We start from the raw sequence: 18,381 nt of genomic DNA on the forward strand, positions 1-18,381 counted from the left end.
GTCTCGTATTCTCCTATTTTCTCCTCCAAAACTGAACCAATTTTTAAAAAAATTTCATCATCGGTATGAGAAAGATATTTTCTGTGCAACTATGTGCGTATTTTGTTTAAATCTAACGTTAAATAAGCACGCTGGACTCTTTTCATGGGTGTAAAAAAGAGGCGATTTTATAGATGTTTGCGGCTCCTAGCTCCTATAAAAAATAACTGCTAAAAAAAAAACGATAGATGCATCCGATAGATAGATGCAATATGGATATCAATAGCATATTAAAAAATAATTTCTCTAGTGCCATAATTGAGGAAGGGAGAAGTGTAATACGTTTGTATGGACAAGGCGCTGGTGTCCAGCCCTCTTAAGCTGTTTATATTACAAATACTGACCAAAGCCGATCCTGTGTGAGATCGAAGCTGCAACCACACACCCTAACCCAGAACTAAAGTTAGACGTTATTAAATTGGCATCCGATTGTGGGTTAAGGCGTGCAGTCACGTATAGGAGGATACTTTAATCAGCATGCACCAAGCGATAATGACATGAACTGTTAGCTACCTTCGAGGGCTATCATCAGGGCGGAGAAACGGTTTGAATATCGTTGAAAATTTCCACGACTACACTCCTCACTCGTCATTCCTGTGGGGCATGTGAAGACGGGCGGTAGCCCGATGGTATTCTTCTTTCTTCCATTCTTTCTTTTTCATTTTTGAAGGGTCCGAACGCGGCTCATTACCCTCGGCCAGCTAATTCCACTTTTCCATATCGCTACGCGCGTAACTAATTGTCGCGATTAGGATGCTCGGTCACGGGGTGAACAATAAACCCTGGCTTCGGCCCTGAACTGGGCGCCAGCAGGTGGAAGCCAGCCGTCGACAACCTTTCGTTATGATTTGACACGCTCGCATTATTACCAAACCGAATTTCAATTACCATATTCGATTTCCGAAGTCAGGATTTTTAATTGTGCCTTATTCAAATCCAGCGTCTGTAACTGGTTAACCCTTTGAATGCTGACCAACGCCGATCGGCGTTTTGCTGAGCCTACAAAACGCCGATAGGCGTTGTATATTGAGCATGTACAAATAAACAAGAATACTACTTGCTAAGCCGTAAAGGTAGCATTGAACATGGGTCTTGTAATCCATGTCATTTATTTGTCAACATTTAAAATAATAGTAATAATAACTTTTATTACAGACGATAGGGAGAATAGTGCAATCCCCAACATTCATATAACCAGCAGCGTGGTCTAGTGGTGAATGTTGAATTATTTCGTACTTGATGTTACGGGTTCGATTCCCACTAAGTCTCGTTGTTGGCCAGACCTTGGTTTGTCGAGGTCGATCGTTTCCTATCAGAATTTGCCAATTTTTCTGATTTTCATTGAAACAGTTCTTGTAAAATCGGCTTTTCCTTCCCAATTTTCTGTTGCAAGCCTTGAGTTATGGTTATATCTTAGGTTTCGCCATATTGCTCACCATAGATGTCTCTATGGTTGTTTATCGAATATAAAAATTTGTATTGTTACATGAAAGTAATTCATCGTTATTTATCGTATTCATACGATGTTTGTAATATCTGACCATAGATGTCAGATATTGTTTAGATTTACATGTATCTATGTAATAATTATGTGGACCAGGAAGGCGCATTTTGGGGTTTACCTGTTAAACCTTCCTGGTATATTTGTATACATGTATGTAAAATAAAAAATAAAATATAAATAATCTATATCTATATACATATATATAAAAATGAATGTCTGTGTGTGTGTGTGTGTCTCGAATAGGCTCCTAAGCCACTGAAGCTATTACGATGGAACTTTCAGGATTTGTTGTATGCATGTCCGGGAAGATTACTGTGAAAAAAAACGGGGAAAACGGGAACGGAAATGGGAAAAACGGGAATGAGTGTCATTCGCTATAATTTCAAATGTTTTCGCGTCCCGACCAGGGTGTTCGCTGCCTGCGTTGTTCCGAAAAATAGGAACGGGAACGGGAACGAGAAAAGGGAAAGGGAACGAGAACGGGAACGGGAATTCCATGCGTTATTGTGGCATTGCAACGCATGCAGGGTTCAGCTAGTATAATATATGTATATAAAAATGAATGTCTGTGTGTGTGTGTGTGTCTAGAATAGGCTCCTAAACCACTGAACTGATTAGGAGGGAACTTTCAGGATTTGTTATATGCATGTCCGGGAAGATAACTGAAAAAAAACGGGAACAGAAACGCTAAAAACGGGATTGGGTGTCAATGCAACGCTATAATTTCAAATGTTTTCGCGTCACGACCAACGTGGTCTAAACACACCTTTACAAAACTCTAAATCCTCGTCGGTAGTTATCTAGGGTAGTGATCTAAGGTTTGTTTGAATTAGCTACAATTTTATACCTGCTTTCTATTGGATTTCTAAATAATTCTAGTTGGAAATGTTGGCAAAATTTTCAGCGTGGCGGGCTTTCAACAGAAAAGACGTCAGCACTCAAAGGGTTAACCGTTTCATGGACAGTCTGTTCTTTTTTTTTTTTCTGAAAAGAGAGTATGCAAGTTACGTGATACACCATTCGTCCGAAAATCGGAATGATGTGTCAATCGACTAGACGTGACGTCCATAAAAAGTGCCATCAATACTTGGCAATAAAACGTGAAGCGAATTCTCCTGTGTTCGCTTTATAAAATATAAAAAAAAGCAGATGAGAATTCAGTCCAATATAATATATCTGGGTTTGGTGCATCCGCTCTAAAATCGCCAGACAAACGAACGACAGATTAACAGAACGGCAGCTTTAAACGTAATTCTCGTTTTCTCGAATGATAGATTGCACATCAGATGACGAGTAACCTTTCGATGTGCACAGATGCAATTATTAAAATGGTAATTATTAAAATTGAGTTGGATCTTTCTGGCGAGTTTAATACGGCAAGATTCGGAACTATCAGAGTTTGCCAATTTATCTGATTTTCATTGAAACCGTTCCAACAAATTGGCAACCTTCACCCATTTATATAAAAATGCTGTAAATTTGTCCATAAATGTCTCGCAAATTTTCTAGTTTTCCAGCATCTCGAAATTTGAAGATTTATATTAAAAAAAAACTCGGCAAATGTAAGTTTATCAAAAATGTATCCATAGATGTCTCTATGACCCTTTCATACGTTCACTACTGATACCAATATAATTATTTGCAAATAATCCAAGTGGTCAGATTCCCTGTTATATTGGCCTTGTGTCCAATTCAACTTTCTTACCTAGAATTGGCTTTTTTTTATTTTTGAAGTCACTGTTATGATGCAGCTGTTATAAATGCAACCATAAAACTTGCACCAGAGTTCAGAATTTCATAACAGACAAGAAAATATTAGTCCTAATAATCCAGACTATAATGTATACGTAGATGACAGTTAAAATATATCAGGTATTCAAATAAATAATTCGACATGGAAATATCGGAAAGAAAAAATCCCAACTATAGAAAAAATATATTTATAATTCAACGTGAATATAGAAAAAAATCACGTACAATGACATAATTCTACCGAATAAATATTATACATGTATGCATTACAATAATATACAATATTAACATTGTACTGTGAAGAAAATATACATATTTACAGATATAACGCTTGCCTAGAATTAACGCTTACATTCCCAATTACATGGCACTAGATTTACCTATATAAATAATAACGTCATAACAAATTTCTAACCGACAGTACGAGTACAAACACGATTCTAAAAACGTTGTACATGATCATAAAAAAATGGCAGTAGATATTTCAACAAATACATACACATTTTAAAATTTAAAATTTGTTTACAGTACAGGAAAACTTAACTAATACAAAATGGCAAGCCTTCCTAGTTAATATATAATAAATAAATCGCAGATTCATTAACGTATCCACTGGTTGATATACACACTAAAGATTCGTAGTAAAATCATGGTCTCACTTGACAGATACATATTATCATTATAATATAATAATAAAATGACTTAAAAACACCCACAGATTACAATATTTTCATAAATACATTTTTATCCTCACTTATTCATTGTACAAAATAAGGCACAGCTTTCCTTTACGTATTTATTTACTATATTTGTGTATATTTTTTAGATAAGTTCACATGTCCCTAGAATTTATAACATTCACTAGCTGGAGAGTGAGCTTGCATCTGCAGTATCTGGAATTAATGGATCAGATTGGTCTACGTCCGAGTGAATGGTAAGCATCAGTTTATCATCGCAACTATCGTTATCGCTATCGGACAATACAAATGCCGTCGAAGTTGCCACTTCCTGAAAAGAAGCAAGGAAAACCACATTTTAATATCGACACACAAAGACTTCGACAGAAAAAGTCTATCTGTGATATATTAATGAGAAAATTATAAAAAGAAAAACGAAATTATACAGTATCTGATTTATCCCTCACGTTAAGTCTATTCTTTTGGTGCGTCCGAATGTGCTTTGACAAATGATCACTTCTCATAAACTTCCTGTTGCACTCTGGACATTCAAATCGTTTTTCACCTGTGTGAGTTCGCCTATGTCGTTGTAATTCATCAGATCGAGTGAATCTACAACAAAAAATAAATATACATTTATAAATAAAATATTTACCATATACAGAGGCAGTTTCGCGCAATGAAACTAGCTCTCATAAAAAAAATTTGACATTAAATTTATTAATAAGTATATTGTAGTTGCTATTACATACTACATATTAATAAATTTTCAAATTTCTTTCAAATTGAACAAAAAAGAACCACTTAATTCCAACACCAAAAGATTACTCCCAAGAGTTAGTCCCATTACGTAAAATTACATCCATATAGAAATCAAATATTAAAGATATTAACCGTTTGCCACAGAAAAGCCAATTACAGATGAATGGTCTTTCACCAGTGTGCCATCTCAGATGAGCTCTAAGATGTGATGTTTTGCCGTAGACCTTATTACATCCTGATACATGACAGATGTGTTGCCTTCTCCTATTTCCTAATATTTCCCTGAAAATGCAAGCAATGCATTATTAATAATCATAAAGTATTCCTTACGACGTTTTCATAACAATTATATTTTTTTAGTATGAAAGCCAATGAATACCTTTCGCCGTGGGCGCAGTTTGGACATGTGCATGCTACTCTTATAATTCTTTTCTTAGTCGTAATAATAGTAGAGGAGACGTGAGATTGTTCAGATACGGTCGTTGACGTTGTCCCACTGGTCGGGGTCGTTACCGTCGTCCCTACTGTACCACTGCCAACTAGTTGCCATTTGCTGGGATCTTGTGAATCCTGCTGTATCTGCTGTCCTGCAAATAATTCAATTAATAGATTCTAAAGGATAAACTATATTGCTCCACAGTTTAAGATATCGACATTTCATAAAATAAATAATGAAAATAAACTATCCACATTACACAAATTGATTAAAAAATTTTCTACATACGTTAATGTCGACAATACATTATTACTACAAAGTTATTTTCGAACCAATGATTTGTGTTTGCTGTTGTTGTTGCTGCTGTTGCTGCTGATTTTGTGGCTGAACCTGAATTTGTCCGATCGGCTGCAATTGTCCTAATCCATTTAGCTGGCTCAATGCGGTGACGGGAATTACTTGAACGTTACCTAATCCGGGGATGTTTTGAAGAGGAAAAGACTGCAATTGCGGAACCTGAAATGCATAAAAAATACAAATGTTAGATTCTATTATACAAAAAAATTACCATCTAAATGTTAACTATTAAAAAAACATGCGTTGACTTCTAGCTACATAAAATTTTTATTTTTACAATTATAGCAGGGCTGCGGAGTCAGATCAAAATTTACCTACTCTGACTTTTCGTTATGATTTTACTCCGACTCCAACTTGAATGATTTTAGTAGGATCGACTTTTCTTGCCTACATCATTCGTCATCATCGAAAGCCATTCACAATCCACTGCTAGATGAAGGCTTCTCCAACACCATTCCATTCGTCTCTGTTTTGCGCAATTCCCATCCATCTCACTCCACACATTTTCCTAATTCGTCTACCCATCTTCCCTGCGGTCTGCCCTTTACCCTTTTGCATTCTCTCGGGTACCATTCTAGCATTTCTTTTGTCCACCATTCGTCCATTCTTCTAGCCTCTTATATTTCAAATTATTAATAACGAAAATAACAGCGCTATTCAACACATAAAAAATTAAAGGAATTAAAAAAAAATTACTAAAAATTGAAATGTTAGCCCATTTATTGAATTATTGGTAATGAAATAGGTCTAAATAAAAAGTAAATACATTCATAGTGCATGTGTCTGAATTTCATACACAAACGTTATGATACGGAGGAAACATCAGTTTTGGCCGGAACACATTAAAATATGTATGTGCAATTCAACGATTTCATTTATAATGTAATTTAAATTAATGATTTTATAAGGAAATTTTCAAATTTCAATTTATTAGTAGATTTACTTCAACGAAATTAGTGAATCTAGTTGACGCATACTATAATACTATTAAGAGGGCTGTACACCCGAAACCTTAATTTTGTTACCGTTCCTTTCTTCGATATATATATATTGAGTGTGTTGAGTGTATGTATATATTGAGTGAAAGCGACAATATATATCAATATATATTGAGTGAATGCAACAGTTGCGCTTCGACCAGATAAAACGTATTTTAAATTGACAAAATTGAGGTTTCGTATTCTCCTGTTTTCTCCTCCAAAACTGGACCAATTTTTAAAAAAATTTCATCATCGGTATGAGAAAGATACTTTCTGTGCATCTATCGGCGTATTTTTTTTTAAATCGACCGTTTAATAAGCACTCTGGACTCGTTTCGTGGGTGTAAAAAAGAGGCGATTTTATAGATTTTTGGCGGTTCCTAGCTCCTATAAAAAATAATTAATCAAAAAAATAAAACGATAGATGCACCCCAATGGTGGATATCCATAGCATATTAAAAAATAATTTCTCTAGTGCCATAATTGAGGAAGGGAGAAGTATAGTACGTTTGTATGGACAAGGCGCTGCTGTCCAGCCCTCTTAAATAATAATGTGAGCCTATAATGCAAATTTTATAAGATATAGTGTGAAATAGATATATTTATAAGCGTTTAAACAATTAAAATATGACAAGACGAGTGGACTACATATAAGGCTACTATTTGCCATCAAACGTCACCATCTTCAATATTTTTGAGTAGTTATATGTCTTTATTATTTTTCACCATCGAACTATCAGAAAAGATTTAAATTTCTATCGGCGACAAAACCGCGCAAAATGGCAAAGTTTCAAACCAATCAGAAAAATATAGGAACTTCGACTGAATCATTACCGAAGTGGAACATTTTTATCTTTAATTTATACCAGGAAGGCCTGACAGATAACGCCAATGCGCCTTCCTTACCAGAAACATTGTACATTTGATACAAATATTATCAATATTATAATAAATACACATCAATTCAATCCACAGAGACATTTATGGTCAAATTTGTAAATTTGCAGCATTTTATACAATTCAGCGAAACTCGAGATTGCTGAAAACTCGAGATTTTACGAGAAAATGGGTAAGGATGCCAATTTGTTGGAACCGTTTCAATGAAAATCAGATAAATTAGCAAACTCTGATAGGAAACGATCGGCCTGGAGGCACAAACAAATCCAAGGTCTGGCCAGCAAAAACCATTGGGATTTGAACCCGTGACCACTCTGCTCATTGCATTATATGCTAACCACTAGTCTATTATGCTGGTTAAACATAAAAAAGCCTTGTAAAAATAATAATAAAAACCTGACATGGCGAAAAGTGAGAATAGTCTAAACAAACGCAGGATAAACGTCGAGCACTTTTTCGTGGGAGTGTTTTCAAACGCGTCTTACACGATATTTTTGCACCATCGTAATGGTGGAGGATCCATTTACTTATATCGATGACCAAAATGAGCAATATGGCAAAGTATGAAAACGATCGGATAAGAGGCAAATTTTTTCCTGAATTGTAATCGTAAGTGAAACGTAAAGGAGGTTTGTAATAATAATAAAAAGGAGTCTGAGTCGGTTGATTTTTTTTACGACCCCACTTGAAATACTTGATTCCACAATTTAAACTCCGAAACAGACTCCACAATTTCAATTCCGAATCCAACTCCACAGCCCTGAATTATATACATAAAAGGTTTAAAAGAATACTATATAATTATTGTTATTGCATATTGGCTATTTGCAGGTACTATATCTGCAAATTATTGGCTATTTGCAGGTACTACATCTGCGAATTATTGGCTATTTGCAGGTACCATATCTGCGACAGACGCAAAGCCTTCTGCGCATGCGCGTGAACTGTCACTGTCAGCCTGTTTACTGCTAAAATTTTGTTTTAAACCTCTTAAAATTTAGTTCGAACTCGCAAAGTGACGTAGTATGAACGATTGATTAAACATATAAGATTAAAATAATTAACGATTGATTAAACGAGTCTAGAATACATTGAATGTAAGAAATTATAATCACGCGCATGCGCAGAAGGCTTTGCGCCTGTCACAGATATAGTACCTGCAAATGGTTCGGTGATTACTAGTCAAATGTGAACCGGTCACAGGATAACCGGTCGCTCTAGATCGGTCACACGTGATCACCCGTCACAATAAAACTGGTCACGAGAAAACTGGTCACACCCTGAAACTGGTCCAGTGTGACCAGTTTTAGTGTGACGGGTGATCACGTGTGACCGATCTAGAGCGACCGGTTATCCTGTGACCGGTTCACATATGACTAGTAGTCCGTTTACCCCTGCAAATAGCCAATCGCAGGTATAGTACCTGCAAATAGCCAATAATTCACAGATATAGTACCTGCAAATAGCCACAACCTATAATAAAAGTTCCATAAACAAATAAATAATAGGCAAAAAATTAACAACTAATGAGAGGAAAACATCACACCTCAAACACATTTTTCATAACTAAAAATATTACAATTAAAATCGACAATAAAAAACAAAAGAATGTTTTCGAACAAAAAAACTGCTTTGGCTTTAAACTACATATTGACAAATGAACCAAATGATAGAATATGAAAATCTGATCATAGCAACGCAAGACGAATGTCTTCATTTAAGTTTGAGGTTATGTTGACATAAGCGCAGGTGTTGATAGAGTCGTGTGTGGGTGTCGGTGTGTGTGTGCAAGTTGGGGATGTTTAGAGCCGAGCTGAGCTGTGGCCACCTGACGAGTTTCGGTGTCAGATCCGGAGTCAGAACCCGACTCCAGCTTGACCACAGCGATGGCGGGCTCGACGAGTTCGACATCACTACCATCCGAACTCCCTTCACTACCCATCTCGCTCGACTACACCAAACGCGATTGTCGTTGTCGTTGTCGGTTCTCTTGTAGCCCCACAGGTGGCGACACTTTATGCTCACCCACCAGGGTTCAGCTTACGTAATGGGGCTCGCAACCCTGGATGGAATTTTCAATGGCACAACTTTATTTCAGTTGAAAAATATGAAATTTCACTTCAATAAACCAAAAGGTTTCTGAGGACACCATAAAAATCCTCGATCCTCTAGAGCAGGGTTTCCCAAGCTATGTTGCGCGGAACACTGGAACCTGAATAGGTGTTCCGCGAAAAATTTTCAATGGTTTTATAGGCTGCTACACATTCGAACAACTTCTACCTCTAATTGAGAGACGAGTGATGATCAATCTCCACTGATGTTTATGACGTCAAGGATCTAAGTACGTACAGGCGGAGAGTTTGAATATAAATTGGATATGGAAATAAAAATTGTGGAAAAAGTATTACAATTTTTAATACAAGAGATATAATTCAATTTTGGATTTCATCAGTAGAATCTAATGATTTTGATTGTTTTCCTGTCTAAGATGAATGACTTAAATTTTAAAAGATATGTACAAGTTTCCAAAGTATTTATTTCTAAAGAGCACCTATGTACATACATAACTTGAAAACAACTATTTTGCAAGATTTTCCGAAAACTAGTTGGGAAGATTCCTGGGTTCGGAATCCATTTTCCGTGAAAGCTAAACCAGTAGGCTTAAGCGTGTGATTATAAAAATCTAGTTGATTTACTCGGTGAATCTGATTTGAAACAAAAATCAGCTATTAAATGATTTCTGAGCGAGTTCGTCAGAAGAATACCACAATATATCTTACTTCTGTTTTCTACATCCTATATTGTGCCTGATATCAAGAAAATTTGCGATTCAAGGACTCAAAATCATCAAAGTCGTTTAGAGCTTTGTTTACTATATTTAAAAATAATTATGAAATAAATAATAATATCAATAATATAATTTATTTTATATCAACTTGTTTATTTACCTAACTTGTTATAAAAATATGCTAAGTGTTCCGTTAAAATTTCCGGATTTGTGAAGTGTTCCATCGCGGAAAAGGTTTGAGAAACCCTGCTCTAAAGTAAAAGTACTACTTCCGGTTCAGGTAAAAATATTCTTTTTTTTTTAGATTTTTTGAATTTTTGACTTTTCCAGTTTTCAATCTTTTCAGGAGGGTTTTATCCATGTTTATTACTCTATACAACTGATAAAAAGTGCATCGTTGAATATCACTGCAGTTTGTAGCAGACATCGACAATTTATTCATGATTCATGCTCACACATTTTTATAAAAAGCTAAGCTAATCTAAAAAGTAGAAATTTGAGCGTCCGAAAGGTATATTCGAGACACTGGGACACAAGACTTAAAAACGATGACAGTCCCGTTTCATCGGGACGTCTGACAGCCCTATTGTGTGAAAAGTATATACAAATATATACTATGCAAAAAAATATCGCAACTGAAAATTCTAAAAAAAAAAAAAAACAAAAGATTCAAATTTTCTAAGAACGAAATGATTAATAAAGCCTATTGGGTGCGTAAAGAAAGCAGTTCATATTAGAAAACCAATAAATAGCATAATAAGCATTATTATTGTAAGGAAATAGTATATGTACGTAGCAGATAAAAAAATGTTATATCACATTACAATTATTAACTCAAACTCTTATCATAATCATGATATGAAAATACCCACCTTTTAAATACATCTTAATTTTTAAGCATAGTGTGGGAAATTATATCACAACATGCACATAAACAAACCAAAAAAAAAAAAACTACACACAATAATAAAAAGACACAATTCACAAACGTCTGGGATTCACAGCCACGTCTAAACTAATAAAAACAGATGATATTCACTGGAAAAATTATATCGACGAAATAATACAAAGACACGCCAAAACGCTACCCATCTATATAGCCAATACCTGAATAATATTTCCAGTACGAACATTATTTGTGTTGTTGGGGATAACGGTGAGATGTGGCCCGTTCGGGGCTGAAGTTAAGTTGATCGTTTGCCCTGCCTGTTGGCCCGAACCATTGTCTCCTATCGAAGCCGTCGCTTGCTGATTCGGTGCATTGACCGCCTTCAGTTCGCGCATGCAAATAATGAAGATGACATTCAAGCATTTTAAAACAGAACCCTATTCAAATCTGGCCAATTCAACCGTGACAATAAAGGAAATGACGGTTGTCTTGTGAAACTGACCTGAAGAGTGATCGTGGTAGGGGCAGGAGATGCCCCACCTACTCCAACAGTGTTCTGTTGTGTCCCATTACCAGTCTGTGGACAATACCATAAGCAAACACGTCGCAACATTAGTAAATGTTAGAAAAAAAGTAGAAAAGATGAGAAAAATTAAATTGTTAATATGCTCGCCACCATCAACCAAGAAGCAGATCTTACATTTAAACTACAATGCTGGAGATTTTATCGACTAAGCAAGTCAACGAATCAAAAAAGTAGGTGTGTGTACAATATCAGAATGCATTTCACGTCAATAACACATTCAAAGTTTGACTAAAAAATTACCTGAAGATTTGCTATCGACGATAGCTGTATTTGTTGGATCTGTCCTGAAGGTGTTATCACATTGGCAACTTGCTGTTGAGCTTGCATCTGAATTAAAAATTCATATATATATATATATATATATATATATATTAATAACAATTCAAACGCTTAAATCATACGGTTAGTCGAAGATATCACTCACTTGTGCGAGTTGCGGTATTATTTGCATATGAGAAGGCACCATTTGCTGTTGATGTTGAGGTTGAGCAAACGCCTGGATCGGGAAATGCACCGTCTGGTAGACTGTCTGTCCGTTTGTCGATATCGGAACTTGAACTGGAATACTGGCTTGTTGTAACAGTCCACCGGCCGTTACTTGTACGAGGCCGGGTCCCTGGGATCCTTGTCCGCCTCCGCTGCCTCGCAATTGAACATTTTGACCTATTTATATAATTCATACATTTATAATACGATTGCATACGCGTTGTGCAAAACATTGATTCAAAGCAAACTCGTGACAAGTAAACGGAAATCTATAAAAACCATCACCAAAGCAGAGAACTGAATATTAAAAAAAAGATGTTAGCTAATGATTGTTTTGAGGAGAAACTGAAAAGGGATGAACAGGATAAAATATCATTGAAGAATAATTTATCGTTATATTTACTTTTTGATCCATTTATAATAATAATCATCTTCTTACTAAAGACAGTTATTTTTTCTACCAAAGAAAAAGGGGAAAATTAATCGATTCCCCTTAAAAATTTTACATTATTATCAGTAAATTCACATTCAATGATTACCAACCTTGCGTTGCAACGATTTGCGTTGTTTTCTGTTCATTTTTGACAGCAATAGAAGCAGACGCATTCTGACTGCTAGACTCCTTGGTAGTTTTTTCAGTCGTTGACGTGTTACTCTGGCTGACATTAATATTTGTCGCGGAAATATTTAACGACGCTACCTGATTAGGTGGAACATTTGTAGGAGTAGTTGAGTTTGATTCGGGAAAAGTGATGAGTGCTTGAGGTGTCGATGATTGTGGTTGACTGGTGGGAATGGTTATGTTACCACAGGGAAATGTTAAGGTGGCTTGATTAGGCACACCGGAGGCGCCCATTTGAGACGCCCCCATTCCCAAACTCGATAGTGGGATGTTTATGTTAGTACCAGGGATGGTGAAGGTTATTTGAGACTCCATCGCTGTTAAGGACACCATCAACCACACAAGGAAAATGATCAAAGGAAAAGAAAAAGAAATTATATTATTAATAAATTATTGAAAGAAAAAGAAAAGATGTGAAAAGGTGGGAATAAACAAGCATGCTTTAATAAAATGATTTTGATTGAGAATAATATTGAAAGCAACAAGCTTGAGACAAATAGTTATTTACAGCACGATAAAAGCGAACATTATCAGTATTCTCTCCAGGTCGTTTAAAGGCAGGCTGATTTCAATGGCTGTCCAACTTAAGTTTAATAGGTTTTCAGAATATTTATAGTATTGCAAAAACCTAGCTCCAAAATTGCTAGGACACACATTTCTACATATTTGAGCGACATCATTCTGAGAATATTATTTTACTGTAAAAAGATATGTGTTAGATTCTTTGTTTTTTATAGTCTTAAGGGCGAAATCACACAGGGAAGAACGGCACGTCGCGTGCTCGGCTCCCCGCTGTGGGGGGGTCTCCTACGCTTCTTCAAATATGGGATACACCGTTATCGATCACTGTCAAGCAAGGATACAATTTTACCGAAAACACTACGGTGTGTGCTGGGCGTTCCATGAATATGTGCATGGTCCATTTTTTTTAGCATGTTTAAAACTATCTAAAAAAAAACATTCATTGCTGTGTGTTTTCGCCTTAGTAAATTTAGTATTCCGCAAAAAATTCGTTTTCTATAAATATTTTCATCCAACTTTAATCTGCCTGGTAAAATACTTCTAGAGAGAACACTGAAATAACGATTAATTGCAAAAAAAGAAAATCCGCTCACAAAGATCAATAAATTTTCGAAATACGAAAAAAATTGACAAAACTTTCTATTTGAAACAAAATTAAATAGTAAAACAATATTAGTCACTGATATTATGTAGTAAAATACAACAAAAATTACCAGTGGGCAAATGAACTAAATTCTGTAATAATCCTGCAGGTAATACAGTCGGAGTTCGTATCAACTGTCCTCCTACCATACTAACACCTCCCATGCCGACATTCTGAAACACCAATATACCAAATTATGCAACAATAAGTAAATAAATACACGAAAAGAATAAATTGTGCCATATAATCTGCAAAATGTAACCAAAGAGCATACCTGATTCATAGACGCCGGAATCAACAAGGCTTCTTGCCCGTCAACCGTGACGGTTTGCATGCCTTGAACGCCTTGCATGGCTTGCATCCCTTGAGCACCTTGTATCACACACGGACTATACATGCCTCCTTGCTGCTTGGATTATAAATTTATTTGACATTAAAATTTCCACAAAGAAACAAAAACTCGAATTTACAGTATACATACATAATGCAAGGCAATCAAAACTTGTAAAAATTATAAGATGTGTACCTGCATAAGCTGCGGATGAAGAGATACAATTTGGGGTTGACCTTGAGAAAATGAAACCTGTTGGGGTTTGCCAGGTGTACTACTACCAGACGATGTTGCAGTTCCGGCCTGCGATACCGCTACGTTTTCTCCCATACCTGGATATAAAGATTGCAATTGCTGTAGTGAAATAATCTGAAAAAAAGATAAAATAAAATTTATTTACATTTAATATATAATTACAATATAAAAATAAACATTATATTGATATATTAATACCTGAGGGTGTTGTTGTTGAGGCGATACTGATTGTAATTGTGCGACACTGGCTATTGCAGCGTTGAGCTCATTGCCCTATAAATATAAAAGAAAAAATGATAATTGTATTTAAAATTAATTGACGAATAATGTACATTTAATATGTGTAAATACTGACTGTCAGCCCTTGAGCCTGAAGTTGGTGGACCAACGCTGCACTAATAACTCGAACTTGCTGCTGAGGTTGAGACAGTTGAACAAGTTGAGGTGTTTGGCCATGCATTTGCATCTGTGCCATCTGCAAACCTCCATTGCCGTCTCCCACAGCTAGACAAATAAATAAATTATTAAAATAAAATTTATTAATATAATATAATTTGGTTACAAGTTTTGGGCATTGATCATACCTGTGATTGCATATTGTACGGCATCTTTATTATCATCCAATGAATCTTGGCTTTGCTGTTGTTGCTGTTGCTGTTGTTGCTGTTGTTGCTGTTGCTGCTGCTGCTGCTGTTGCTGCTGCTGTTGTTGTTGTTGTTGTTGTTGTTGTTGTTGTTGTTGTTGTTGTTGCTGCTGCTGTTGTTGTTGTTGCTGTTGTTGTTGTTGCTGCTGTTGTTGAACTTGTTGCTGTTGTTGTTGAGGTTGCGATTGTTGCACATTTCCTGAAGCCATCTGAGCTGCCCTGGGTACTATTTTATTACATGTAGCTGCCAATAATGTCAACGGAGATGGAGGAGGTTGTGCTTCCTATAAAATATATATAAAAAAATTTACATGAAAATCATTATTGATGAAACTTATTAATGAAAATCATTCAATTTTAATAATATATCAACTCGGTGCAAGAATTACTTAATGTAAAAGCTTTTTTTTTCTCAATTGCCATTAAAATTTTTTTAAACCCAGCTCAAATATAATGTTAAATATGTACTGTAATTGTTTCATATAGAAACATAAGTTGTCAGATAATTCAAATGTTGAAATATATAAAGGATGAAATAACAAAAAATGTCATCAGAATCCATTGAAAGCCTTAACTTTTACTCAATTTCCTCATTTCATCATTTTCATATTCTATCACTCTTTATTATTCTTGTTGTGGTTTAGAAACAATGAAATTAAGACAATGGATTTATCATTTTCTTAATTTAAAAATATAAATAATTGTTTTATATGTATACGATTGGTTTTACCCGGCTTCGCTCGGCATTTTTAATATAAACTGCTTAAACATAAACATGGCTAATCTAATAAATATTTAATTTAATTTATTTCAATATTCATTTGTTTTTTTTTTATTTAATTTAACGTCACGGATTCTACCACCCAAACCCTACATACATACATTTAAACTTACATACAAAGTCTCTTTCGAAATTATATATATTAGACTAGTGGTTTTACTCGGCTTCGCTCGGTATTTGTAATATAAACCGCCTAAACATGGGTAATCTAACAGTAAACATTTTAATAAATTTATTTGAATAGTTATATTTCATTTAAATTTATTTGAATATTCATTTGTTTTTTATTAAATTTAACGTCACAGATTATACCAGCCAAACCTTACATACATAGTTACATAAATATGTACATACAAAGTCTCTTTCGAAATTATATATTAGACTAATAGTTTAACCCAGCTTCGCTCGGTATTTGTAATATAAACAGATTAAACATGGATTTGAACATAAATTGAACATGAATTGGGATCCGAAACTGAAAAAGAATCGAAATTGAAAACGCCTAAAACAATCTAATAGTAAACATTCATTTGTTTTTTTATTAAATTTGAATCGAAAAAAAAAATTATTCAACAATATAATGATATCGTCATCATAGAAACTTTGATTTGCTTTCGATGTTTCCAACCAACCTTACTTCAATAGTTGCATACAAAGTCTCTTTGGAAATTATATATTAAATTATGTTTTGATACTTTTCTTTTGTTTTTATAATGTTCTTGTTTTCATACTTTTCTTATGTTTTCATAATGTTTCGTTTAGATACTCTTCTTTTGTTTTCATACTTTATTTTTATTTGATTATTTTATTTTATTCATGTAATATAAGTATATGGATATGTAGCACATAAATAAATATTGATTTAATCTCACATCATCTATTTTCATTTCGAAACATTCGATTTAGTGTGCATATTTAATTAGCTCGAACTTTAATTTCACACCACAACAACGGAGGAAAAGTTTATGAAACAATTATTTTCAACCAAAAAAAAAATGTATTGAAAAAGCATTCATTTTCAAGAATCGATCAATAGCAAAATCTTTCAATAAGTAGTGAACAAAAGAGCACAATTAAAAACAATTAAAGACCAACTATTTTACTAAAGCCATCACAACAAAACTTTCACAATTCGGAATAAATTATAAATGTTTACCCATACATACATACATACACATTTGCATCGATTTCTCTTCGCATATAAAAAGAAAAAAAAAATTCAACATTCCATACACATACTTCGCAACAACGCTCGTCCTAATTCAAATTAAAAATTAATTAAAACAAAAGAAAAATTTCAAACAAAAGACGATCGCCTGAAAAGACAATAAAATAATATTAGTATAGCATTTTTAAAGGCGGGAATATTGAATGGGCTGGGCGGGGGGAGGCATTAGCTCCGCCCCCACGCAGCGCCCCTCCCACGCCGAACCTCCCCACCTCCCACCTTCCTCCTTCCTCCTCACCACATCATCACAGATCATACGTCAAAACAACCATGACCATATCATATCGCACACACCACACCACACCACACCACACACACACACCACACGCACGCACACTCTCGACGGGACGCTCCATCGATCAGCACGCGACCTCGCAACGTCAACACAACAACACGCTCATCACCACCACCACCACCACCACCACCACGAACCGACTATGCGAGCATCGAAGAGACGCACTGGCACTCGCAACCGAGAGACGACCAGAACAAAAGAAGGGCGAGCGGGCGAGTGAGCGTAGGGGTGCTAGTGGAAGTGTGCAACTCGACCCGGGGACGAACACAATGTAGCGTCGCGCGTCATGCGCACTGCGAAGCCCTGACATAACCTGCAAACGCTGGTCATATACGGGGGGGAGGGGAGGGGTGGGGTGGGGTGTTGCGAGGTGCTGCAGCCCGGTTCACCTTGAGCTTGTCTTTGACAGTTTCGGGGGTGGGCGTTTTGGGTGTGGCGCACTCGGCCGACATGACGTTCGAGCGCCACAATGGCGGCCTCACTCTGGCAATACGAATACGAATGCGAATGCGAATGCGAATCGAGCGACCGTGTGGTCTGGCGACTGGCGTCTGCCGCCTGGCGTTTGGCGTTTGGCGTCCGCCCGTCCGAGAGCAACTGCCGAGCGGAGTGTTCGGTTTGCCTACCTGCGCGTCCACTGCTGATTGCTGGTGATTGTTGGCAACTCGGTCGTAGTGGCCGTGGTTGTGGCTGTAGCTGTTGTCGCTAGCAGATATTAGATGTTGATGTTGCTGAGTGGAGCTGAGTTTCGAGGAAAGGCGAGCGGCGACAAGTCCCACCCGGAGGGAGGGGCACGATCGGCGGTCGTCCGCCCCAAATCCCACCGCGAATCAAATTAATTCCGAGGGGCCCCGCTAACCCCGGCGACTCTCGCGCGCACACTCTCTCTCTCCATTCAACCCTAAACT

At 36.1% G+C, this 18,381-nt stretch overlaps 1 protein-coding gene across 13 annotated transcripts; it reads right to left on the reverse strand.

Annotated features, from left to right (window-relative positions):
- Positions 1-3,461: 3,461 nt before the first annotated feature.
- On the reverse strand, positions 3,462-18,381 carry LOC143918317 (uncharacterized). 13 transcript variants are annotated; one of them, XM_077440138.1, is made up of 15 exons: positions 18,100-18,353; positions 15,111-15,453; positions 14,882-15,030; positions 14,725-14,799; positions 14,467-14,640; positions 14,215-14,346; positions 14,011-14,113; positions 12,697-13,092; positions 12,092-12,330; positions 11,908-11,994; positions 5,503-5,686; positions 5,114-5,321; positions 4,867-5,016; positions 4,419-4,584; positions 3,463-4,303 (listed from the first exon to the last, which is right to left on the reverse strand). In XM_077440138.1, the coding sequence occupies exons 2-15, from the start codon at positions 15,376-15,378 to the stop codon at positions 4,157-4,159; spliced, it is 2,478 nt and encodes an 825-aa protein (XP_077296264.1). In that variant the 5' UTR covers positions 15,379-15,453; positions 18,100-18,353; the 3' UTR covers positions 3,463-4,156. The 13 variants fall into 13 exon arrangements, with proteins under 13 accessions (XP_077296273.1, XP_077296270.1, XP_077296266.1 ...); XM_077440137.1 differs by having other exon boundaries at positions 14,215-14,349; positions 18,100-18,299; XM_077440135.1 differs by having other exon boundaries at positions 17,863-18,106.

Source organism: Arctopsyche grandis, chromosome 10, assembly GCF_051622035.1.
Source record: "Arctopsyche grandis isolate Sample6627 chromosome 10, ASM5162203v2, whole genome shotgun sequence".
Classification (NCBI taxonomy): domain Eukaryota; kingdom Metazoa; phylum Arthropoda; class Insecta; order Trichoptera; family Hydropsychidae; genus Arctopsyche; species Arctopsyche grandis.